We start from the raw sequence: 26,868 nt of genomic DNA, 5'->3' as shown, positions 1-26,868 counted from the left end.
TATTATTCTCACATGCTACAGCATCATGTCAGGTTATCAATACATCGATGTCCATATAATTTTCATATTATTGGTCACATTAGTAATAATTATTAATTTTTTATAAAAAAATAAAATAAGATTGCACAATTATAAGTTTTAGGAATTAAAAATGCTCAATTAAAATTAATATTCTAAAATTACACAATGAGGATAAAGATAAAAAAATATACTTAAATTCAATAATAGTAACTTTTTTTATTGTGCAATAAATCATACACTACAAATATGTTTATTCAAGTTACTTCCTAACTCCAGATACGAGTATCATTCAATCAACTCAACTCAACTTATTCTCAATTTATTTAAAAAATAAGTTCCATTAAATTGAGTTTATTTTTCATTGGATTAAAAATTTCAACCTAATTTAACTTGTGATGGGTTAAATTAGGTTGATTCATTAACTTATTAAAATATTATAAATAATTATCATTTTAATTATCTCAAAATTTATAACCAAATATTATTTAAAAAATAAAAATTTTATAAGACCATTAATAAATGAAATATTCAATTAAACATATAATTAATAAATCATAAGTCCATGTGAAAATAAGTGCATAAAAAGTTATCAACAATAATAAAATAAGTATATAATAAATGAATTAATGATGTTATTTTCTAATTAGAACTTGAATTTCACCTTAATATGTATATATATAATGATTTTATCATTAATAAAATAAAAAAAATACTTTGTACCTTTATATAAAAAACAGAAGAAAAAAATATGACAGGTTTTGTTGTTTTAATATTTATGACAACTTTTTAAATATTTATTTAGGATAAAATAAGTTAAAAAATATATTATAAATAAGATAACCTCTTTTATTATCGATATACTTGAATGCATAAATTATTGCTTGTAATTAATTTGCCTAAAATAAAATATCATAAATTAATATTAATAAATAAAATAAAAAAGATTAAAAAAAAAATATAGACGAACTTAACATGTGAATTCCACTGGTGCTCTGAACGGAATTCGTTTTGACACCTGCTGTGTTGTGTGTCCGTACCGAAACACACTAGTCCTCCCTCAGTCTCTGTCCTTGCCTGCAGCGCCACAGTTACAGTCCTCTTCATGCTCGATTCTTCAATGTCAATGCCCACTCCTCTCCTCTGTCGTCACCACGCTTCGCCAACTCGCTCATCAGTGTGCGTTTTTATTTGACTCAATGCGCTTCTCTGTTCATTCTTCACTTCACCAATATGATATTATTAATTAATCAATCACGATTCATGCATATTACATTCTTCGCCTGTGATTCGCCGTGTAAAAACATTCCAAAAAAGGTGTTATACTAATTAATAAAACAAAACGCGCCACGTGTAGTAATTATTGAACACCAGAGGATCACCACATTGATTATTTATTAGTCTCTGGAATCTGATCGATTTGAATTTGTGGAAGGATCAGGTGTTTTGGATTGGAGATTGGAGATGGCGGAAGTGATTCACTTATGGTCTGCTCCATGCTCCCTCGGTACCGCTCTCATGTATTCTTTCGCTCAGGTATGCATATCACAATCATCACTGTTTGAATGCCATTCCGTTTTCTTTCATGCATTCATTCATTTGTGTTATTTAACCTCAACCTAACTTAGAGGGATGACGTTGAAGTGCTTGATGAGCCCCTCTATGCTAATTTCCTTCGACTCACTGCTGTTCATAGACCCTACAGGGACCAACTACTCTCCAAAATGGTATCTCTCATCTGAACTACTCTATGCTATATCCGTTCCTCAATGCTTACTTTTGTTCTTGTTTCAACTCTAACAGGAGTCTGATGGAAATAAGGTCGTCAAGGACATTATTTATGGTCCAGGAAGCAAGAAGTATAGATTATGCAAGGTGAATATGATTGTGTGAATTTGTTTGATTAAAGAGGAATCTCTACTTGTGGCTATGATGATCTCTAACTAATGTTATTTATCGTTACTGCACTCTATTCAGCATATGTCGAAACAGAGGCTACCGGGTTTGACGGATGATCTAATGAAGAAAGGAAAGCACTTCATTCTGACAAGAAATCCTCTTGACGTATTGGTGAGTTGTTTTCATTTTTATGAACAAGAAAGAGCAAGAGGTATTTTCTTGTTTATCTCTATGTCAGAAGGCCAGTGCTGTACGTACTGTTTATCATATGCTCATGCAAGTCTTCGACTAGACCATATTGTTGGTAGCATACAGTTATACTACTGAATCTGAAAAGATCATGAACTTCATGTTTAAGTATTGCTTTATATCATATGATCAGTTTCCTTAGTCTTGCTATTCGTTGAGTCATTGGCTAATGAATGTTGTTTGTTATATGTTTTTTTTGTACTCCTGCAGTCATCCTTTGACGAGGTTGTCCCTCCCTCTTTTTTTGAGTTGGGTTTGGCAGAGCTAGTTTGTATCTACAATGAACTTAGTGAGATTGGAAAACCACCACCTGTTGTTGATGTTGCAGAACTTCAACAAGATCCTGAGGTATTTGAGCTATTTAAATTTGCTTGTTTCTCATATTACTGAATAAAGTATGAAATAAGGTCATGCTAGGTTGAGTTGAGTGGAATGAGACAAAAGGAAATGGAAATGGGAGTGAGAATAGGCTAAAAGATATATTTGCTTGTCACTATGTGAAGAGAATATCTCTTCCAGTATTCTCATAGGTGAGGCAATGCCCCTTCCCCCCAAAATGGAAGGAATGATGATTCTGTTCCATCCATGGTTATCTCAGTTACTACTGTAGTACACTAGTACTATTTGTATTAATTTTAATTTTAAAACACAAAATTATCCTCTGACATCACCCCTACTACCATCACTGCCACTATCATTGTCAGTACCTTGTAGGCATAATCATCATGGATATTACTGTCGGCAACAACAACAACCAAGCCTTATCATACTACATGGGTATTTTTGTCAAAATCATAAAGATTTGACAAAGCTTTATGTTGACTGTCAACTATTTAACACCATCCTCCTCTTTTATCCAGACTTGGGACTGGCATGATTTTCAACAAATACTGCATAGGCAGAGTTATCATGGGTTTTATATTACCGTGGTAATAAAATTATTTTTAAGCTAAGATAATGATTTTATCAAAATAAACTAAAATAATGCACATCACATCATTTCTTTTTGTACGAGAATTATTGTAATCGAATCTTTTCTGTTTTAGTTTTCCTTTTTCCTTTCTAGTACAGCTAATATAGGGATAGAATGGAAAACTTCTATTGTTTTAAAAGTAATTCCAGTGAGTCAAATGTCACCTAATTTCATGTTTCCATTGATATTCATTTAGAATTGTCTGATTTTGATACTAGTATCACTAATTAAATTTACTGTCAATGTTGAGTCACAGAAAAGTTTCGAATTACTACCACCATGAACAATGATTTTAAATAGCTAACACCTTAAATTAATGGCTATGCGATTTGAATACCGTGGTTCTATCAGAGATTTATTAATACTGTTATCTGTTAGTTGCTCTCTAGGACGTTGTTTGACTATGAATCTCGGAGTCAAAATATTAGACATGGAAGCTTTTGTCCTAAAAGATATGATAACATGTTTAGAGAGTACAATTTGAAAACTCACCTACACAGTCAATGAAACTTTATCAAAGGATATCACCTTGTTCTTTTAACATGCTTTCAAAATATTTTTTACTTCTTTTGTATAAATTTCTGTTAAGATTTACGTTTGCCTTGATGCATCACACGGCTAGTTACACTTATACACAAACCTCAATTCTATTTTTTAATTTCACATTAATTTATGATCTTGCTAATTTGCAGGCTACTTTAAGGGCTCTTTGCAATGATTTGGAGATTCCTTTTCAACCTGCAATGCTCAAGTATGCAGAGTTTTCATTTTACAAGCCCAGGCTTTCTGCTGCTTTTTTTTCTTCTTGTCTTTCTTTTGCAATGTTTTCTTGCTTATCTACTGAGTTGGATTTTTGGGAGACATTCAATAATTGAGTTTTTTCTAAAAAACACCCCTTAAGTTACAAATATGGTGTATATTGAAACCATACTCCTGCAACAAGTTTTATGGACACACACATGAGAAGTGACAACTCAAATTTTGAATTTTCCAGTTGGGAAGCAGGTCCTAAACCAATAGATGGCTTATGGGCCCCTTGGTGGTATAAAACTGCACACAAATCTTCTGGTTTTGAGGCAGAAAGGAAGTATCCTCAGGTATTTCGTGCCTTCAGTTTAGTTCCTATTGCAAGGAGTCCATGCCATTATTTCATTTGTATTTTTTCATTGTTTGCACCATTGTCTATAACTAGTGTAGTTCTATCTCATCTCAATTGGATACAAGCTTGACATTTTATAGCTATTTCTATGCCTTCTTTCATTACAATATTTCTATTCCCTTTTTTTAGCCATTTCCCTTTTCTCTCTATGACTTGTTGGAGCAAAGTCTACCCTTGTACAATATGCTTCAGCGCCATGTGAAGAAGAAGCCATCCCTTCTGGAACCTCCCTTACCTACACCCGATCTTCCAGTTCCTGAAAATGAGAAATTGCTTGCCTGGGTTGGTGATGAGATTGTACCACGTGAGAGTGCAAAGGTACTAAATGTACAACATTTCAAGGGTTCCCATGTGTAGAATAAGGCATCTGATTAATGTTATTGATGCTCATAATTTCGTAGTTTTTAATTGCTACTCTTTGATGTATCAGGTTTCTGTGTTTGATTCAGTTGTCCAAGGAGGTGACTCTGTTTGGGAGGGTCTTCGAGTGTATAATGGAAAGATATTTAAACTTGAGGAACATTTAGACAGGTAGCAGTGCAAACTTGGGCAGTAGGAAGCTGATGCCTAATGCTGTCATGTCAATTTATTGAGCATTATTCAACCCAACTAAATAGTTAAATTATTAAAAAAAAAAGATAAAATTACAATAAAAATTTCTAAATATAAAGCAAAACTCTTGTTTGTATTTTCAACAAGCCCCGACATATGAGTGTGGATGTTTTTTGGTTATCTATTTGATTTTGTCTCTTATCAGGTCAACTGAACTTGTAGGTCAGTCATGTATTCTAGACTAAATAATATGACTTTGTGAGTAAGAACATAAGGTCTCTATCAATGTGGTTGATCCCTAACATTACTTGCTTCTTGTCAGGATGTATGATTCAGCAAAAGCTTTGGCTTTCGAAAATGTTCCGACTCAAGATAAGGCGAGTCTGAAGAAGCCTTCTGTTCTTTTGTCATGTATCACTCACAATATCTGCTGCTTGTTTTTCATATCCAAATAGGCTCTGATAATACTGGAGCACCAAAATGCTTATTTTGTGGTTGGTTTTGTTTAGTTCTTTCATAGCAATGAATGTATTTGTTTCAAATTGCAGATTAAGGAAGCCATTTTCAAAACTCTGATTAGGAATGGAATGTTTGACAATTCTCACATCCGACTTTCTCTAACACGAGGAAAGAAGGTTTTAATCTCTCTCTGTTTCATCAATTTCAGTTATGCAATTTTTTTAATGCTTAAAATTCAAAAGTCTATTTTATCCATCATTGACTTGGAAACAGCCAGCATGACATGGTTGGGGCTGCCAGGTTTTTAGCATAGCCAATATGCACAGAATACACCTCTGAACAGGTTTCTTATTTTTATAGTTTTTATTAATTGACATGAAAACTTAATATGATTAGAAGATACAAAAAGGTCCATTAGAAAACCTATAAGATAATAATCTGGGTGTTATTGGTTAATAAGGCAATGAGAGTACGAGACTTTAATGCTGTGCAACTGAGAAAGCTTTTTCTGCCAGTGTGGCTTATCAATGAACCCATTGTAAATATGCAATACAGTGAATGATAACCTATTTTCATGAATAGTGAATATATTTTAAACCATTTGCAACCATAGTTATTAAACCATCAATTATTCGTAATTCTATGGAGCAAACTGTCTTTTTACTGATGTAAAAAATTATTTTCTTCTCTAGGTTACTTCTGGGATGAGCCCAGCATTAAATCTATATGGATGCACGTTAATTGGTAACTTCCTATCCTTTCACTAAATAACAACGATGCCAGTACCTAACCTAGAAAGGATTCTGAGCTTTTTAGAAACATAACAAAAGTAGAGAAATAAAAGGAAAAACAAAAGATACTTTGGTAGTGCTTTTTTGAATTACAAACCAAGAAATTAAGAGAGATGTTTTCCTCCAAGGATTTTCTTTTTTACAATGGAGCACTTGCTTGGTTCTTTCAATTTCCCTCCATGATCCACCTACCCTTGTTTATCTAATCCCCCTTCCCTCTTATCTATTTTTCTAACTAATACCCTGTAACATCTGAGCTTTTCTAACTATCTAATCTATCTACTTCCTCTTCCCTTTATTCTTCTGCGCAACTGCTCTTCTGTTCTAACAATATCAATGTAGCATTTTTGGATTGATCTAACAGGATTTGTTTCAGGGTTTCCATTTTTTTATGGGAACGTTATTTGTGATCTTGGATCTATCATACAAAGGGATGGAGAAATGTAGAGATTAATTATAGTAGGATCCAAGCTAGGTGGACGAAATGGAGGAATGATTCACATGTTATTTGTGACTGAAAGGGCATCTCAAGCTAAAGGGAAAATTTCACTGCAGACACAAAATTACTGATGTTTTTATGGAACAGAATGCTACATGGCAAAGTACTAACAAGAGTGTATGTCTTGTAAAGATGAGAATGTCAAACCATATCAAGTCTCCAAGAAACGGCATTGATATTTGATAATGGCTTCAATCATGGAAAACTCTGAGAAATAACTATAGTTCAATTTTTGGTTCCAAAACAGTTATCTGTCACAACACTTTATTCATCTGACTTGACATAATTAATCATCTAGTTTATAAGGCGGCATAGGTTAAAAGTCAGGCACTTTTAGGGATTTTTGTTGTTATATGAGATGGTTAATCGAGGTTTCTAACAGATTTGGCTTGCTAATTAGTGCAACAAGTTAAGCTTTAAATTTTTGAACCTATTTATTGTAGAACCATTTTGGTTATGGAAGAATGCCTCAGTTGTTTGTAGAGCTTTGGTAGACATTGTTTTCACTTGAATTTATTTTTCATGTGCAAGTTACCCCAACTATTTCATGATTCAACATTTTGCTTTTGAAATGGATAGGCAATATTTTAATTGGTCTTTCTTAACATATGCAGTGCTTGCTGAATGGAAGCCCCCTGTTTATGATAATGAACGTGGTATAGTTCTTGTAACTGCTACAACACGCCGTAATTCACCAAATGTGAGTTTCTTGATAGTATACTTGTAAGTTGAAAAGAATCAAAGGATAAACTTCTCAACAGAAAAAGAAAAAAAAATGAATTAAAATTCTCTCATATGTTAAAATAAACTTATATACCTTAAATTTTGAAGAAGCTTTCTCATCTAGCTTTTTCCTTAAATTGAGGATTAAGTTGATTTTAACTTTTGGGGGAAATTTGATTCATTTTATGTTCTTCTCTTTTTAAGTGTTTATTGAAAAATTTATCCAAATTGACTCAATTACATTTTATTTTAATTGTTTTTGTTTGAATTACTGGTGAACTTGTTGCCTCATCAAACAATAGTTAACGCCCAAACTTTCTTGATTATATCACCTTGGCAATAATGAGATAGAAATTGGTATCCATACTGGAGCCGGGGAGCGATAGCTTTATAGGAACAAGTGTAGAGCAGTGCTCTTATTGCAGATACAAAATAGAGAAAATAGTAAAGACAGCTAATCATCCTTGATTCCCCTCAGATTTGATACCCCATCAATCCAGCTACCTGCCACCTGTCCCTTCTATTAGACTTCTCCAAATCCATTTTTCCTTCTCTAGTGAACATGAAATGGAAGCCCATGATTTAGGGGCCCATCGTAATGTCACTGTTTAAGGACTAGTTTGTGGACATGGATATGTAAAGGGAAAAGAAAGGTGTTCATTGTATAAGTAGAGCAAAGTTATAATGTTCAGAGTTAAAATTATTGATGTGTTTGGTTTCACAATGGGAAGTATCATAATTGATTTTGCCTCCTTGTCAAACATGATTTTAGTAAAAATATAGATGTTTGGTTATTTTTAGGTAAAATTGATTTTGCATCCAAACCTCAATTTGATTAGAAGTGGTAAGAAATAGCTTGTGTTTGGTTGAAAAATTTACAGGGATTTTTACAGCAAATTATTTTCAGGGTAAAAACATCCGAACATAAATTACTTCACTTAAAAATCAATTTTAACTAATATCAATTTTATGAAATCAGTTTCATTCAAAATCAATTTTGCAAACATTCATGCAAACACTCAAACCTGCCAGTCAGTATCACTAACTATTTGTGATCGAACATCAAACACCTTTGTGATCTCAGTTATTATTTTCACTTATTTCCTTCCAAAAAGTTTATCTATAATCATAGGATTATGGAGATAGAGAGAAAAAAAGAATGGGAGAGAGAGAGAGAGTAGTGCATTGTCATTATGTTAATGTATCCATACAGATAAGTATGAATCAACAGTTTTATCACCAAATATATTGTCCCTTTCCAAATATTAGCCACCAGAAAGAGAAAAATAAAAATAAAGTATATTATGCTATTTTGTGGGAGAATTTCTTTTGATTACTACGGGAACATTTCATGTTCCTTCCTTCAACATACCAATCTATATTATTACAGATATTGTGAATATATTACAGATATTGTGGATACATATATTATGGCTATTATCCTCACTATCAATTAGGGATATGATTAGATTAGTTTCCATAATATTAGAGATTAGTATCTCTATCATTTATTGTATTCACTCTATAAATAAGATTAGTATGTGTACAACAATACACACAATTCCTGAATCACAACATGGTATCAGAGCTTAGGTTCTTCTTTTAGAATATATTTTTCTCTCTTCTTGCAAAGGCCCTTGCTGCCACCTCCAGCTGCCGCCGGCGGCTACCGCCTCCGATCGCTGTGCCGCCAATCACCGCTTCCGGTCGCCCACTCTGACCGCCGTCGGCCGCTGTGCCGGCGGCTACCACCTCCGGTCGTTGCACCGCCAACCGCCGCCTCCGGTTGCTACCTCCGACTACAGCCTCCGGTCGTCGTGCCGCCAGTTGCCGCGCCGCTGACCGTCGCCTCTGGTCGCTTCCTGTCGCCGCCTCCAACTGCCGCTTCCGATTGCCACCTCTGACTGCCACTTCCGGTCGCCAACTTCGACCGCCGCCTCCGGTCATCGCCTCCGGTCGCCGACTCCGACCGCCGCTTCCGGTCACCGACTCCGACCGCCGACTCCGACCGCCACTTCCGGTCGCCGCTTCTGGTCGCCAACTCCGACTGCCGCTTCCGGTCGCCACCTTCAACCGCTTCCAGTTGCTGACTCCGATCGTCGCTTCAGGTGGCCGTCGCCTCTGATCACCGCTTCCGGTCGTTGCCTCCGATCGCCGCCTCTGACCGCTGCCTCCGGTGACCAGTTAGCAGATATGTTCACAAAATCGCTTAAAGGACCTCGGATTGATTACATTTGTAACAAGCTTGGTGCATATGATATATATGCTCCAGCTTGAGGGGGAGTGTTGCAGATATTGTGAATATATTACAGATATTGTAGATATATATATTATGGCTATTATCCTCACTATCAATTAGGGATATGATTAGATTAGTTTCCATAATATTAGAGATTAGTATCTCTATCATTTATTGTATTCACTCTATAAATAAGATTGGTATCTGTACAACAATACACACAATTCCTGAATCACAACAATTATTAGTCTCATCACCATCAGAGAAGGGAAAAAACGATCACCTATCTATTGAGGGGCTGATATGAACATTGGCTGATTTGGTCCTACCTACACTCTTTCCGCTAAGTAGTGATGTTTGTTGAGTCCACGTATCTGTGGGCATATTTAGATCAGATAAAAGAGAAAGTTATTAACTTCAGTACTGAGTACACTTAGTAATGACAAACGAGACTGATCTCCTGTTCTTGTTAACTGGTGTATGAAATTCTTCTGAAACTATTTCATCATTATAATAATTGAAAGTCTCACAGGATTGCTTGCACATATAGCTTTTAATAAATGAGATTCATTCAAAACCAATTAAACTTCTGTTTGATTGAGATACTTGTTTAGTGCTGTTCTGTTGATTATCTCTTCCCTCTTTCTTTGTTTACCAGAATTTGGATTCAAAGATTCATCACAATAACCTCCTCAATAACATACTTGCAAAGGTAATTTTCTTTACTTCTCATGAATTTGTACTCGTAATTATTACAGAAAATTGCATTGTTTAATGAATAATATTGCTATAATATACTATTGGAACAAGAGTGGCTGTTGATCTTATCATGAATATAGATAGTTTAACCTTGAGTGGTGCAACAATGTGGAAGCCGATGTTTTAACATCTTTTCATTCCGAATAATATTTCTTTCAGCTTATCACAAAAGTGTCTTTATTTCTGGTGCAGATTGAAGGTAATAATGCAAAAGCAGATGATGCAATCATGCTTGACAAAGATGGTTATTTATCTGAAACCAATGCAACAAACGTGGTATCCTGTCAAGTATCCTTAACTGTTGAAGTTTCTTCTCTATTTTGTTAATTATATATGCTAGGGCTTGCAATGTCGTTAGGTGGCTCTTGAAGTTTTGGCCCTGGGCAATGATTTATGCACACCTTTAAAACTAGAAAAACAATCTAAGCACGGATAATTTTGGATTAATGATATATCTGTCAACTCATTATGTAGCTTATGAAAAATGATCTCCCTATGCGATTAAACAACACAGAAAATATGTTGGTTGATGTTCATTTGCTCTGTAAGCTTATTAAGCTCAAGATGGTAGAAAAATCCTGTCAAATCTCATTACTTGAGAACTGAGAAGGATTGTATGATTTTTATTTATTTATTTCTCTTGCAGTAAGGTTTGCTAACAACTGAGAGTTGAAGACTGCATGGACAATTCAACTAATATATTTTTCTACCTTGTATAGTTCATTGTTAAAAGGGGCCATGTCTTGACACCGCATGCTGATTATTGTCTTCCCGGCATTACTAGAGCAACTGTAAGTTGTATACATTCACTCTTTTTTTGTATGAATTTATATTTCATACTTGTATATACTATACTGCTAGAATTGGGAGCCCTTTTCTGTTGCTTTAATGTATTAGTAACAAGGAGCAAGTATAAGTAACAATAGTAACATATAATAATAGATTTTTAATGTATGAATGCGATATGGTTAAACCGAGAGAATTTGAAAATGAAAGCATTTAAGGTGTTGAGCAATGTGATGTATTTTAATGGTAGGAGACCCAGGATTAGTAAACCACTTAAATATGGGTATGGTATGACATGAAAAATTGCTTATCCATTTTTAGAATTGTCATGAGATTAGAATGTATTTTATTATATATTATATATATGTTGTAATGCCAGCATAAGATGGCTCGTATACACCATTTTTACTATTGGATTCAGCATCTTATTTTATTTATTAGTAAGGGCAGCATTTTGTTAAAATAAATTTTTTTTGAAGAAAAGTGGATAGATAAATATTAAAGTTATATTTTAGCCCGTGTATTTCACAGGCTAAATGTTTATTATATATAACTAAACTTTATAATAATTATATATACAAATAAATATAATATGAATATATAAGTTATATTTAAAATTTGTATAAATAGATATTTTTAAACATTAATATTATATTTTATATTTTAAATAAATAATTTATATTGCGATACAAGATTATCTATAATTATTGATAATTTATTTTTAAAAAGTTAAAATTTAATTTATAAATAAATATAATAAATGAAAAATCAAATTAGAAAAAAAAAGTTAAGCAAATTTCTAAAAATGCTTTTGTTGAAGAATAATTCCTAAAAGCCTTCTCATATAAAATAATTATTTACATTTAATATATAAAAGTTGATTTCATTAAACAGTTTTGGTATTCCTTTTTCTTCGTTAAGATTTTTAATCGTGTTCATTATTTTATTCTGGCACGGATGGAATTCAAGTTCAACTATTTCACAATTTTAGGTAATGGATCTTGTGGTGAAGGAGCAGTTTATATTAGAAGAGCGAAGAATCAGTCTGTCAGAAGTGCATACCGCAGATGAGGTTACCTATAATATCTACTATTCCAAAATCTTCCAAAATGTTCTAGATTTGCTTTCTTTTTTTTTTCATTAAATAATATTTGTTGCTGACCTATGGATACGAGGGATATACAGCCAATTCAGTCATGTTTCTAAAATATAAAAACAGTAGTGAGTTTCTAGTACCACAAAGTGAGGTATCATGGTATTGGTACGAGATCACATTTATTATGGGAAATATCTTCTACAATATTGACCTCATTAATATCTTTCTTAATTTTATAGTGTATTTAGGATGGCCTAGCAAAATTCAAGTTCTCTCCATTATTGGACTTTGTTGTTCCATTTCCATACATAAGAATCTTGAACTTCTGCTTTTTGCATAGCCTTACTAGTTATGTTAAAAATTTCCAAAACCTTAAATTTAAGTTTATGTTTAATTTCTCTCTCTCCCCACGGGGTCTTGCTGCAAATTGATACCGAGTTAATAACTCGAAGGCTGCCTTGCAGATATGGACAACAGGAACGATGGGAGAACTAAGCCCAGTAAGTGCCTTGTACCTTATTAATTTTGGCCGAATTATGTTATCTAGCATTAGTTAAAACAAAAGGTGAATTTAAGTAGAGCCCAGCTTTCAAGACGTTGAACTGTCATCAGTGGAATTGATTTATTTATTTTTAGTTAATCCATAATCATTAAGCTCATATGATATGCCTAAACTATACCACCTTCAGGTAGTGAAGGTCGATGGACGCACAATTGGTAATGGAGAAGTAGGGCCGGTAACTAGAAAGTTGCAAGCTGCTTATAAAAAGTTGACAGAACAATCGGGTATACCTATACCTAACTACCTCGAGACTTGAAAGGTGTAGAATCTTTTTCTGCTGTTCTCAAATATGCAAAAAACAAAAAACAAAAAATTAAACTTTCCCATATCACACTTTTTGTACTTAATTTTCATAATCCTTTTTTATAATTTGTTTCAGTCTTCAGTTGGAACTTGGAAGTGAGTGAAAATTGTTGGTGTGCCACTCCTGACAGCACCTAATCCTAGCTTTTTTCTCTCATCCAGAATAAAATTGTGTTATTTTAAGAGTCGTGGAATCAAGTGTTTTAAAGACAATGATTAAGAAATTACTAATAAATAAGCTTTTTATTAAAAATGACAGTGAAGGTACATTGGTAATTCTTTTCCATTGATTTTTTTTCGCTCTTGAATTTTTAATTAGTTAGACATTCTCTTGTTCTATTTTCTTGTTATGGGTTCCAAACAAATAAGTAAAATTATCGAAAAATGATGCATGGACATTCCATAGTAGTAAACATTCGTAGAGAAAGAAATAGAAGGGGGAAAACCTATAAATTGTCATATGAAACATGATGCGATAAAAAGAGAAAAAGGAACGGTGTCTAGAAAATGGATAAATTGGAGGCTTACCCTGCGAGTCGCCCGTTTGTCTGTCAAAAATTTGCTAAGTAAGATAGATATTTCTGTTCGTTTCACCTAGTCCGTTGGTCAAATGGTGAGGTAAGATGGGTTAACTGTCCGTTAAATTATTAAATGTTATTTTTAATTTATTCAATAATTTGTAGTGTTTCTTCTAAGGATCCATTTAATGATTTTGAAATGAAATATGGTCATTCATTTGTACTTTTATCATACTATGGCATTTTGGTTTCATTTATATTTAATTCCAAGAATTTCATAGATTATAATTTCTAAATTTTAAAATAGTTATTTTTTTTCTAAATAATGAGATAAGAAAATTTTATTTTAGCCTAAGCGAAATAGAATAATAATATTCTTTAAATCATTTAACTAAATTTGTTAATTTAGATTAATATTAAAATTACAATCTTAATTTTTTTTAAAAAAAAGGTTTGGTTGACCGGCCTGCTAATCACTCTTAAGCAAGATGGGACAAAATTTTCAGTTTACCATCGTTAGATGAGTCAGTCCATCCAATTTTTAGCGAGTTAATGATACGATGGGCCAGAATGATATGGGTTGGGTTACTTTACCCTTTTGGAATGTCTAAAATGACTAAAAAGGTGGGTTTTACACAAAATTATTATAAATTTACAATGAAAGTTAAAATATAATATAAAGAGTGTTTTAGATTTCTATTTAGTGGATTTGGGCTCATAACTAATAATTTAAGTTTCAGTTTTCTAAAAAATCCATGCTTTTGCACTGCGGGAATGTGTTTGGGCTGGCCTCACCAATCGCCTATGAATTTGGTCGCTCTTACACGATCAATTTGGCATCTCCTTGCCTTTATTTTTTACTACTACTCATATGAAGGACTAATGATAGATTAGGTTCGTTAAAATATATGCCTTTTTTGTTTTCATTAATAATAACAAAATAATATCTCTTGTCTTGTTTCGTCATTTTAAAGATTTATATAGAGAATAACAATAACATTTCGATGTGATGAGAAGCAATTTTGTATATCTTATTTTTATTAAGCTTTATATAATATTTAAAAAATAAGATAACATTTTTATAATTATCAATAAAAAAATAAAATTACTTTTCAAAACAATCACATAATAATTTGCTTGTGTTAGAGAATTTGAAAACCCATTCAGCAGTGTCTCATGTGCACCAACATTGGGTATATTCACTACCACTTGGGTTCCTTTCCAACAATTATTAGCGTCTTTCTTTCTATATAGTTTCCTTTCTTGGGTTTATTATCATTCATATTCTAGTCTTTTGCTTTATACTATTTGATCAAACAAAGCAAGTCACATTATCTAGCCTCGGCACTTTTTCTTCATTAATTTGCTTTCAAATTCAAACACACACACATATATGTTGATGTTGCCATCGAGAACTATTCCTATTGCATCTCTTTTTGTGTGCTTGTTACTTAGAACTGCAATCCAAGCCTAATATTCATGTCTTGGTATAAGTGGCACTTACCAAAACTTTTGCTTCAACCTCTTCTTCCTTTTTTAACAAGCCAACTTTGAAATAATACAAGAGAGAGAGGGTTGGAATCTATGAACGCCACATTCCCCACAAGAGAACAACAAGGTAAAAACAAACAGGTGTCAAGAGTTGGAATCTTCTAAAATACAACCCATGAATTGCATTTATTATTATAATTATATATTTTGCTTAGCTAGCTGCACAAACAGACACTGTTAACCCTATAGGAGTGTAGTGTAGGGTTATAGATCCATTCATGTGAAAATCTGACATTAAAAAACATAGGGGAAGAGACAAGGCCAAAAACAAAAGGGTGAGGAAGGTGTCTAACATCTATTTCCAAGGACAGTTGCAAACTAAAAAAACAGGTGCTGATTTAGATAGTATATTATATATATCTAATTTTTTTAAAAGTGAAACTTTGGATTTCAATATTGTAGACAGGAAAAATAAATCTTGCTGAAGGAATTAGTCTTATTAGGTTGTGGATGTATTCGGTCCAAACAAATTTGTCTTTAATAAAAATTTTAAAAAAACATTTGTTGTCTGGATTATATATATAAAAAATGCCAACTGAAACTAAAGGAATGATGCAGTATAATTTGTTTCATACGTGAAACATGCCTTTAATTATGTTACATCCAATGACTATTGAGGTTAAATGGCACATACTAACATATTTAGATCTATATCATGTTATTAGTAATGCATAAAAAAAAATCAGGTTATTAATAACTAATGATAAAAAAATTAAAAATATTTTAAATTTTATGTGAAATAAAACTAAGAAAAATTACCAACAAAGATTTGATTTAGTGAAGGGATTAGTTATTCATAATATGACAAAATGAAGTTTGAAATCTTATTGAGAAGTGTTCATGTGTAGTATTCAACAATATTTTGAAGATAAATATTTTTTTTATAGACTACAAATATATTTTATGGGAGATAATTATGTTTGAATTAGATAGAGTTATTTTTTACAACAAAACTCTCTGAATATTTAAGAGGATATTTTTGAATGTGGGAACAAAAAAACTAATTAAAAAAATGCAAATTTATAATTCTATTTATTACCTGTTAGAAGAATTTTCTACCATGATTTATTAGTTAAGATAAATTCATTGATCTTACATTATTCTTTTCTTTTAAGTTTCAAAGGAATTAAGCTTATTAGTTCTATTTCAAAGAAATTAAACTTATAGACACAAGTTTAGAAAAAATTTTACTGAAAAATATTCTTTAGTTTCAGTAAAAAAAATTCTTAAAAATATTTTAAATTTTATATTTAATATATATATATATATATATATATATATATATATATATATATATATATATATATATATGTATTCTATAGAAGCTTAATTGGAATGAACTAGATTTCTTGTCCTCACCATGTTTACTAAGATAATAGTTCAATTGATAATAGTTCAATTATTGATTAGTTAACCTCAAGTATAAACAATGATCATTTGATTATAAACATCCAAGACTAGCCATTAAAATGTATTCTATTTTTATTTTAAGGATAAAATTTAAATATAATTTTTTAAGTGTAATTATTGTTACTCTCTAATTATAGTTGATATTTTATTTTAATAATATACGTAAATATATATTAATTAGATCTATATTAAATATAAATATATAATATTGAGATAAAACTTTAATTTTTAATTAAAGAACAACATCAATTACATTTAAAAAATTATATGATGATGTTAATTTGTTTCTTTAGAGTTTCAATTTATTGGGTCTTTATTTTACTCAAAAATAAAAACATCTTAGTGATTTCCATCATTGATGATGGAGGTGCTTTCTAACTACTTTTATATTTAGTATCTAGATAATTAGACTAATATTTTAATTACTTTAATATAATATTAATAAGGTACTTCGTATTAAACTCTAAATCCTAAATTTTAAGCTCTAAATTGTATGATGATGTTAATTAGAAAAAAATACAAACCACATCTAAAAAACTGTATAATGATGTTAATTTATTTGTTTAGAGTTTTAATTTATTGGACTTTTATATTACTCAAAAATAAAAATAAAAACATCTTACTGATTTTCATCGTGATGATGGAGGTGCTTTTTAACTACTTTTATATTTAGTATCTAGATAATTAGACTAATAATTTAATTACTTTAATATAATATTAAATATAATATTAATAAGGTAGTAGGAATATAAGATCCCAAGAAGTAAGGACAAAAGAAATACGTGAAGCTAAAAGTCAATGTAAAATCATTAAATGGTGTCATGAGGTAGGATTTTATTCTAATTAATTAATTCCCCTAAATATAATATGATAAAAATAATGTTAAATATTTTTACTTAAAAAATACTATGTACTGTATATGGATATAAAATTAATCTAAATTATGAACGTGTGGTGTTATTTTAATGTTCGAAAATTTGACTAGTCCTTAAATCATAAAGTTGTTGGTTTAATTAAGATCCAAGGACAAGTGTATGAAGTTAGCTAACAACAAGGAATAACATAATTAATATTTATCATTTAAGTATGTAGTTAATTAAATATGTTATTAAGAGTTTGATTTTTAACCTTGTAAACAATATTTGTTGAAAAAAGTTAGTCTCTTAAATAGATATCAATATTTTAGTGAAAGAAAATTTAATCATAATTGAACCTTGTTGAATATTGATAGTAACTATTAATACTTTTTTTAATATATATATATATATATATATATATATATATATTAAGTAACATTAAACAAAAAATATAAAGTTCATAATTAATAATATTAAAAAATATTGATAAATGCAAAAACTCATAACTAAAGATGTAAATAAATCAAGTTATTTGTGAATTATTTTGAGTCAACTCATTAATTAGAAAATTATTCATTCAAACTCATTCATTTAATTAAACAAACAAATTTAAACTTAAAATTAGATTTGATTATTTAAATGAACTAACCCAATTTATAAAGTTTGACTATAAAGGCTTTTGAGTTAAAGTCAAACTCAAGTTTAACTTTTTTTAAATAAGTGAATCTAATGGTTAAATCCCAAATAAATAATTGTCTGAGAAATTAATTTTTCTTACAAGTTTACTATTATGATGCGTTTTTTTTATATTTATAATAAAGATTGAAAAAATTACAAAGATGGTCGCAATGAGAATTGAACCTAGGTTCTCATGCTTCTAACTACTCCAGCCCTTTCTCACCCAATCACTATGCTAACCCTATTATGATGCGTTTAAATACTTATTCACAAACATTCCCATTAAAAAAAATACATAAATTAAGTTGGACGTATGGATGTCTCATTACAAGCATAAAAATAAACATATACTAATATATCATTCAAAGTTACACATAAAGTCAAATATATGACATAACATCTAGGTTCAACAACACAATAATATCTGCAAGATCTACAAATAAAAATTAAATACTTTATATGATTATTAATTATCATAATATTGATTAAGGTTGACTCCTTATTCTAACATGTCAATCATTTGAAAATAGGTGTATCTTAATAATTAAAATAGTTGAATTATCAATTTGCCTAGTTAAAGACCAATTCTATTGATTTTTGTTTGATTCATTATGGGACGATTATGTGATTTCTTTGGAACGATTAGAAGTTCAACGGATCGAACGGACTAGTTCGATGTAATTTTAATAATCATAATTATTTCAACAAATAGTAAATACACCCAATTGAAAGATTATATTTATTGCGTTGTCAACGACTCAAAATTCTTATGTAATCTAAAATACTAAAAAATAATATTTATTTAAAATTTCAAGATAATATTAATTTTTTTTATGCATACAATTGTTGCGCTACATATAGTTAGAACCAATCATTTTACACATTATTTCAGTTCTATCATTCTGTTGATCTTAAATTCCTAGTAGTTTATTAACTAATTATTATCTTTTTAATTGATGATGTAATTTTTACTTTTTTTATTTATTAAAGCTAAGAATACTAAATATTATTATAGAACCAAGATATCTCAATATTATTAACATCTTAAGGCCTATTAATCATCTACAACACTTCCTATATAAGATTAAAAAAATATATATAGACTAATATCATAAAACATCACCAAAATTTAAACATTGACAAACCACGAAGATTACGACAAAAATCTTTTCTAACAAATTTAGAAAAAAAATCCCATCAAACAAAGTTAATCCTATGTTCAAACCCATAAATAATAATAATAATAATAATAATAATAATAATAAAGACCATTATAAAATTAAGAATATTTTTAATCAAATACAAGTACTAATTATATTTTTTTTAATTTGTATATTATTTTTATAAGTCAACAATTGTACGAATTATTCTAGACTCTAATCTTTTTAGCATATAATGAAAAAAAAATGTGATTGCAAAAGACATCTTTAAAAGTTATTAGCTAAATTTTTTAACAAAAATTAATCATGAACAAAATTTATGAGTTCATATACTGAAAAGGAAGAAAAAAAATTAAGGAAATGTTAGTATTATGATATTATATAACATAATTACATTTTAGGGCCCGGAAATGAATTTTGTTGCAGCCAGGGCCCGGTTAGGTATATAGGATGTTATCTTCAATATGTTTTCCTTGTAACAACAATTACCTATGGAAAGGGCGCAAAAATTTAGTGGACTAACGCAGCATTATGAAGAGAATTTTATACTTTTTTTTTCCATAAATTAGGAGTAGCAAAATTCACTTTTTTGTAACTTTCTCTGCAAAATTGCAACTTTTGGCTACCTTTGTTGGTTGGTGGTACTGCTAGTTCAAGAGAAACACATTCAAATACTTACTCCCAAGATAGTTGAAGTATTTGAGGACATCCTTATAAAATTGGAAAGTATTCCATGAATCTATGTCATTACTGTTTAGGATTTGACCCAAGGGAGAATTTTCACTCAAAGGGGGAACAGAACAAGGTATTAAATTTGAGAAAAGATCACAGAGAATGAGATCATGGTTGTTGAATGGCCACTACTTAAAAAGTCATACAGTTCACTACTACAACAATCATCATGATAACTCAAATCTCCAATCCATACAAAAAGTTTGAGTACAAAATAAAGTATATGAATGAAGGGAAAGCTTTTTCACCTAGACAAGTTACTCTATTTGCTCTCAATAGCACACCTCCATTCAACAAGTTAACCACAGAAAAGGACTTTGCTTTTGGCAATAGTTTATTTTACATCTGTAACTTTATTCTTTTCATTCTTCTCTTGGAGATCCCACCCCACAAACAAACCAACCTTCCTTTTATTTTTATTTTACCTAGGGATTCGTCTTTGAACATAGTACAACCTCATGGGGCCATTATTTTACCTTCAATGTGCTAATCATTTGCTTTTTTTTCCCAACTTATAAAATAATTATAGACTCAGAAAGTGAAGTAAGAGTCCGTGATATAATACATACACGTACACTCAAACACATGCATCCTGGTTTCTGTATAGCAATCTTGATGCTGATGATGATAAGGATGGACCCTTTATTTTTTGTTGTGTGTGAAACACAATGCACAGAGAAAGGTGAACCATTTTGAAGCTGTTCTCCGCAGCCTTCCCCTGCAATGCAACTCTACTTGGTACTTATTTGGTACAAAATACGGTGTAGGTGGGTCTTTTATGACAGTTAGAACCTTTTGCTACAAATCCGGAATAGAAAATAATGCACAAATTTTATCACTATTTCCATTTAATCAAACTTTACATAATAACTTTCATTTTGTAGTGCTTGAGTCCAATCATCAGAAGATAACCTCTGATTATACAGTATGTGTAGGTTAGGTAACATAGTTAAAAGTGATGGAGTCTTAAACCTTTTCAAATCCTTGCATTGATTGGTACATGAAGACATATGGAAGGCATTGATGAATGTTGAGTTGGTATTTTTTTGTATTTCAGAACAAATTCTTTAAACCATGACAACCAAATAAAAGAAAACAATATGGACTATTTAATATTTTAATTATATGCGACAACTGCCGAAAAATCTCGGCTCTCATTTTCATTCAATGTTATTTTGAGAAGTTCTCAATTTCAGCTTGACAATTTGGTTTTGGCTTATGGTTGAGGGAGACAAGACTTACCAATTTCAAAGCAAGGTAGGCAAAATTGACCAAGCACTTGAATATGTCTCAAGCATAATATACCACAGTCTTCACCCCAACCCCAGAGAAAAAAGAGAAGAAAGAGAGAGAGAGAGAAGAAAAGGAGCTCTCATGCTACAAAGACATACACAAGAAGGAATAAACCAAAAAACTTCCTCCAAGGAGCCCACATCAAGGCACCATCAGTAGATTAACAAAGTGTGAATAGGAGTTGCAATAATTAGGCACATCTTGAAAGAGCAAAATAGTGAGAGATAATTATCCACCATGAAGTAAGGTTAAAAATCAAATGGGGCAAAGCAAATTTGGTCAAGCTTCTGATCTTAAATCTTAATTCAGCATTGCCTCTTGTTGAATCCTATCCAGCATCTGGTACACAGCTGCAGCTATATCATCAACTGATCCCAACTTGCAATCATCTTCTACCTAAAATTTTCAACACATGTTCACTTTAAGAGCTTATAAAGACTCGGAGAAGAAAATTGACTAAAAACATGTGAAATCTAATGCACCAACAAAGACAAACCTTAACACTAAGAGAGTAGAGAACAACTTCACCAGTTGTGGTAACATTTAGGTGCAAGATTGTGAGGCGCATGGTATGCAAACCAGATACCAACTTCAAGAGCTGCTTTGGGCGTTTTTTGGACCTTATTTTGAGATTTGCATGGCTTTCCACCATGGTAACTTCTATGTCAGCAATGCCAGACTGAACCTCACCCACGTCCTCACCTTTGGCTGCAGAATTATCGGTGCCACCGCCACTTGTTGAATACTGTGGAAAGGTGAAGAACTCGGAAAAGGGCATGTTTCCATTTGCACCACCACCATCAGATTTCCCCTCTCCTTCTTTCTTAGCACCAAGAAAATGCAGCCTCTGCTCAAGCTCCTTGACAAAGTTAATAGCACCTCCAATTATAGAAGCTTGATCACCCTTCATTTACCAACCAAACATAACAAAAAAAAAAACAAACAAATTAAGCAAAACCAAAGTGTAGAAGTAGAAGTGTTACTTTGAATACAAGCATATAAGTCTACAAGCTTATCTGCTGAAAAAAAAAAACACTCTAGAGATAAACTCTTCTGACTTGTATCCAGAAAAACTCTTATTTGCAAGAAAAGAAACAAGAAAGAAGAAAGAAGTAAAAAGAAAGTGAAGTGGAAGTACCCTTTGGATATAAGAGTCTGGCATTAGAGATCGAAGAACAGAAAGATACTCGTTCATCTGCTTTCTTCTATTGCGCTCCACAGCAATGTGAGTCATTCTTTGGTTCTCAATTTCCTCCTTGTTCTTTCTGCTTTTGGCTCTGCGCCTCTTGGGGCGAGTAATAGTTGTAGTTAAGGTATCTAAGTTATGGCTGTTGTTGGGGTCAGTGGTTTCTTGAGGATCATTCAAGTGGGGTAGCATTGATGAGGAGGAGCTAGTGGTCCAATCTCCATAAGGGTTGTTATTATTATTATTATTATTGTTATTATTACTATTATCGAGAAAAGTAGAGATAATAGAACCTTGTTCTTCTTCTTCTTCTGTGTTGATGTGTGGTTCATAGTCCCCCCAGTTGGGTGAAGCCAACAAGGTGCAGTTGTAAAAGTCCTTCACTGATGATCCGTAACCACCAAAGGGGTCTTGTGACTGTGAAAATACCACTGCTTCTAGTGCCATGGCTCTCTCTCTCTCTCTTTCTCCCTCGGGCAAACACATAACAAACAACTTCAATAGCTTCAAGAGGAAGACGATGAAGGCAAAAAACCACTTGTGTTGGGTCCTCTAAGCAACCAGTATTTGCCTTATAAAGCACCTCAAAACTCGACACTGCTTTGCACGTGAAATACAATTAAGTAACTTTTATACAGTCAAAAAATATAACATAATTTATCCACATTAAAACGTGTTTGCTTTCACAAATCTAAGTAATCACCAATTCTTTGTCAGCCTTAAAATGTTTTTGGTTGCTAATATTTAAAACTGATTTTTTTAATTGTCTAATTTTAAAAAGTTTATTTTAATTTTTTGTTTTTAAAAAGTTTAGGTAGCTTAAAAATTAATAAATTTATAAAACATCATTCATTTATTACTAAATTTATCTTACAAAATTTATTTTTACTTCTATATGCTTAATTAATGTTATATAACAGACTCAAACAATTCTTATCTCTCACGATTTATGATTTATTTGAGGAATTAAAATAATTATTTTCTAATTACATTGACTAAAAAAATAGTTTTATATTTAGAGACAAAAAGTTAATATACCTAAATTTGAGAGAGAAACATATTTAAGGTTTTTTTTTATATATATATTTATTTAGTGTGTTTAATGTAAGTTTAAGTTTTAATTCAGACATAAAATTTTAGGGAAAAAATATTTCATTTTCATATCGAAAAAGTTTTATGTTTTCCGATCGTAAGACTAGTTTTTTTTTTTTTTTTTCATACTAGTGTTTGAAAGATAAATAAATGTTTTAGTCTGCAAAGTTGTATTATGATAAGCTATAACATTTGGTAATTATACAATGGAATAATGATATGAACCTTTGGACCTTTTCTTCTGTAAGACGACCTCCTCCTGTTATTCAATAACACCAAACAAAAAATCCAAATGAGATTGGACTTGCTTTATAGCGTGTTTGCATTAGTGTTAGAAACGTGAAAAATCACGTTTGATAGGAAGCAATAAACAATAGCTTTTACGTAAAATTATGTTGGATGTGGAGAGAAAATGTGTACAAACTTATTTTCAAACACACTATTAGGCACTTAGTTCAGGTAATTGTGTATGAGTTATATCTTGAAACTTTTGGGATTAATTACCAAGTGAAAATGACATAACATTATGTTTATTTATTTTTTAATTAGTTGTATGAGTTATGAACCTATGATACAACAAATCAGGATGGGTTCAAAAAATAAAATGAAATATAGTTTAATATTATTTCAAAGATTAATAAGAAAATAGAATAAAATCGGTATAAGAAATGCCAGATACATTGACATATAGTATTATTATAATAATATATGCATGTAAATATTTATTTGACATATAATTATATATAATTTTAGTATTAATTTTAAATAAAATTTAATAATATATGTCACTATAATTTATATCTACAATTTTCAATAATATATCAATATACATTATATTATTATGTAGGTAAAAATAATTTTTAGTAATAAATTTTGTGTTACTTCAAGATATGTATTACTATTATGGTATTTTTTTTAATAAATAATATATACTATTACCTTATCTGAGAGTTAAATTATGAATTAATGAAGTAAAAATCTTGTATAATTTTTCTTTTGTTCCTTGCGTTAAGGTTATAATTAGATACTAAATATAAGCGTCTTTCTCAATATAAACTAAAGTCGTTGATCGTCATTTTATAAAAGATTATCCTTATTATGATTTTTTATTATCTCTATTTTACTTTAATTTTGGGAGAGTAAAAATTGATTCTTAATTTGACGATTATAAAGGTAGGAAAGACGCCTTAGACGACTTTCGTTTTCATATTTAATTTTAAACTTTCAGATAAGAAATTATGTTCACCTTCTCTTTATTTCATTTCAATTGCCTATCATTCAATACAAAGTTAGAAGTAAAAAGAAAAAAAAATAATATATCCACACATACCCTCCCATGTTATCACTTATTATATTTTTATTTTTTTTCTTATATATATATATATATATATATATATATATATATATATATATATAATTGTTCAAATGACATTGATGTAACTTTTATTAAATATTACAACGCTCAATAACTTTATATTAAATGTGAATTTTATAAATTTAATTGTTAGATTGAAAATTCTTTACTCTTAGATCATGTATTCAAAATTTAATATTAATCTAAAATGATTTGATACTTCATTTTTATAAAACAAAATTGACGTAATATATACATTTTAAAATATAATAAAATATAAACACTTTGATTACTTTCAAGTTAATGTTTAATTTTAACAAAATTTGATATAAATATATAAAGTGATATAAACTTTCAATTTAAATGTTAAAGTTACAAATTAAATTTACATTTAATATAAAAATTATTAAGCTGTGTAATACTTAGTAAAAATTTATACCAATATCGTTTGAACTCTCTTTATTTATATTTATATATATATATATATATATATATATATATATATATATATATATATATATATATATATTCTCTTTAAGTGTCAATTAGCATAAAGTATCTTCTCTCTATATAAATAATTTTCTTATTAGAAAGCAAAAGAAAGGAATGTAACTAATGAATGAACACTCAATTGTTGAGATCTAGTGAGAAAGAAATGTAAGTATGATAAGTGATATATGGTCTATCTTTAAACTTAAAAATAAATATTTCTAAATAAGTATTTTTTTTAAAATAATTCTTTAATAATTAAATAGGATGTAACTTCTTAAAAAAATGATTATTTTAATAAAGGAAATTTAGACAAATATATCAAAAAGTAAATAAGCATTTATTTTATTAAAAAAATTATTTTAAAAAATTTTAAACAAACAAACCCATACACATGATAAAAAGGAGGCAGGAAATTAAGCGTCAATGAGTGTATATATATAATGGAAGCTATGTCCATATATTACTACTCTAGAAAATAAAAAATAAAAAAAAATTAAAAAAAGATAAATGAATAAAATGTGGTAGGAATGTGGTGTGGTAGGTGTATATGATCTCAACTTGTAATAAAACAACATACTCAACACTTTTACAACAAATGCCGTCATGTCTGTATTTGTATGAAAATGATATGTCAAAAAACATAATGAGTTAAGTTCCCCTATACACGGAAAAATGTTGCCATTGATGATTGGCTTCAAATTCTGCTTGTACCTAGGTCCAAAAAACAGAAATTATATATATATATATATATATATATATATATATATATATATTAAAAAAATAGTTAATTTAAAGTTTCAAATAAATTATTAAGAAAAAATATAAAAAAAATTGACATAATAATTAAACACTTAATACTTATCAGTTGTAGATATAATCTATTTAACACGAATCATAAATTTGATTTTTACCATGTTTAAAAACTCATTAAGTCTATGACTACCATAATATTTTCGGTGAGTTTGAGAATATTTGTAACAAGAACAAAATAAATAAATAAATTATTAAGTGTATTTAATTTTTAAAAGTTATAATTTCATTGATCATACACTACAACAAAATTTAGTATTACCGACAATTATTTAATGATAATAGATGAATTGTTTCTATTTTATTATTTAATAAAAATATTAATGACTATTATATAATGGTCACTAAAAATGTGTTTACATCACATCAAAATTTACTATTAGCGACAATTATTTATTAGAAAAAACTTAAGTCTCACATCGACTAGAAATAAAATAATTAAAGAGTATATAAGTGAATGATAACTCACACCTTACAAGTATGTTTTATAAGGTTGAGTTAGGCCTATAACTTATTATTCTAAATTGATATTTAAGAAATAAGATAATTAAAAAAATTAAAGAATATATACTCAAAAGATAACCTTCATCTTCTAAGTCCTACATCAATTAGAAATAAGGTAACTAAAATCTTACAAGTCATACATCGACTAGAAATAAGATAATTAA

The 26,868-nt window shown here is 30.0% G+C and overlaps 2 protein-coding genes across 3 annotated transcripts; one reads left to right on the top strand and one right to left on the bottom strand.

Moving 5' to 3' along the window:
• The first annotated feature begins 998 nt into the window (after positions 1–998).
• On the top strand, positions 999–13,346 carry LOC109812159 (branched-chain-amino-acid aminotransferase-like protein 2). Of its 2 annotated transcripts, none has more exons than XM_083059772.1 (21): positions 999–1,197; positions 1,460–1,554; positions 1,647–1,745; positions 1,822–1,893; positions 1,996–2,088; positions 2,377–2,514; positions 3,832–3,890; positions 4,134–4,236; positions 4,428–4,616; positions 4,729–4,829; positions 5,173–5,227; positions 5,399–5,485; positions 6,002–6,053; positions 7,214–7,299; positions 10,220–10,273; positions 10,513–10,596; positions 11,040–11,111; positions 12,098–12,178; positions 12,655–12,702; positions 12,892–13,023; positions 13,144–13,346. In XM_083059772.1, exons 2-20 carry the CDS (start codon positions 1,483–1,485, stop codon positions 13,018–13,020), a joined length of 1,674 nt encoding a protein of 557 aa, XP_082915898.1. In that variant the 5' UTR covers positions 999–1,197; positions 1,460–1,482; the 3' UTR covers positions 13,021–13,023; positions 13,144–13,346. The 2 variants fall into 2 exon arrangements, with proteins under 2 accessions (XP_082915898.1, XP_029125772.2); XM_029269939.2 differs by having other exon boundaries at positions 1,001–1,197; positions 12,667–12,702.
• Positions 13,347–21,081: 7,735 nt separating this feature from the next.
• On the bottom strand, positions 21,082–23,017 carry LOC109792689 (transcription factor bHLH94). The gene is made up of 3 exons (XM_020352125.3): positions 22,405–23,017; positions 21,763–22,170; positions 21,082–21,662 (listed from the first exon to the last, which is right to left on the bottom strand). The coding sequence occupies exons 1-3, from the start codon at positions 22,936–22,938 to the stop codon at positions 21,567–21,569; spliced, it is 1,038 nt and encodes a 345-aa protein (XP_020207714.1). The 5' UTR covers positions 22,939–23,017; the 3' UTR covers positions 21,082–21,566.
• Between the last annotated feature and the right edge of the window lie 3,851 nt (positions 23,018–26,868).

This window comes from Cajanus cajan, chromosome 7 (genome assembly GCF_000230855.2).
Source record: "Cajanus cajan strain Asha chromosome 7, NIPB_CcT2T_4, whole genome shotgun sequence".
Taxonomy (NCBI): domain Eukaryota; kingdom Viridiplantae; phylum Streptophyta; class Magnoliopsida; order Fabales; family Fabaceae; genus Cajanus; species Cajanus cajan.
The sequence above is the reverse complement of the archived record's forward strand: the minus strand, read 5'-3'. Positions and strand labels throughout refer to the sequence as shown.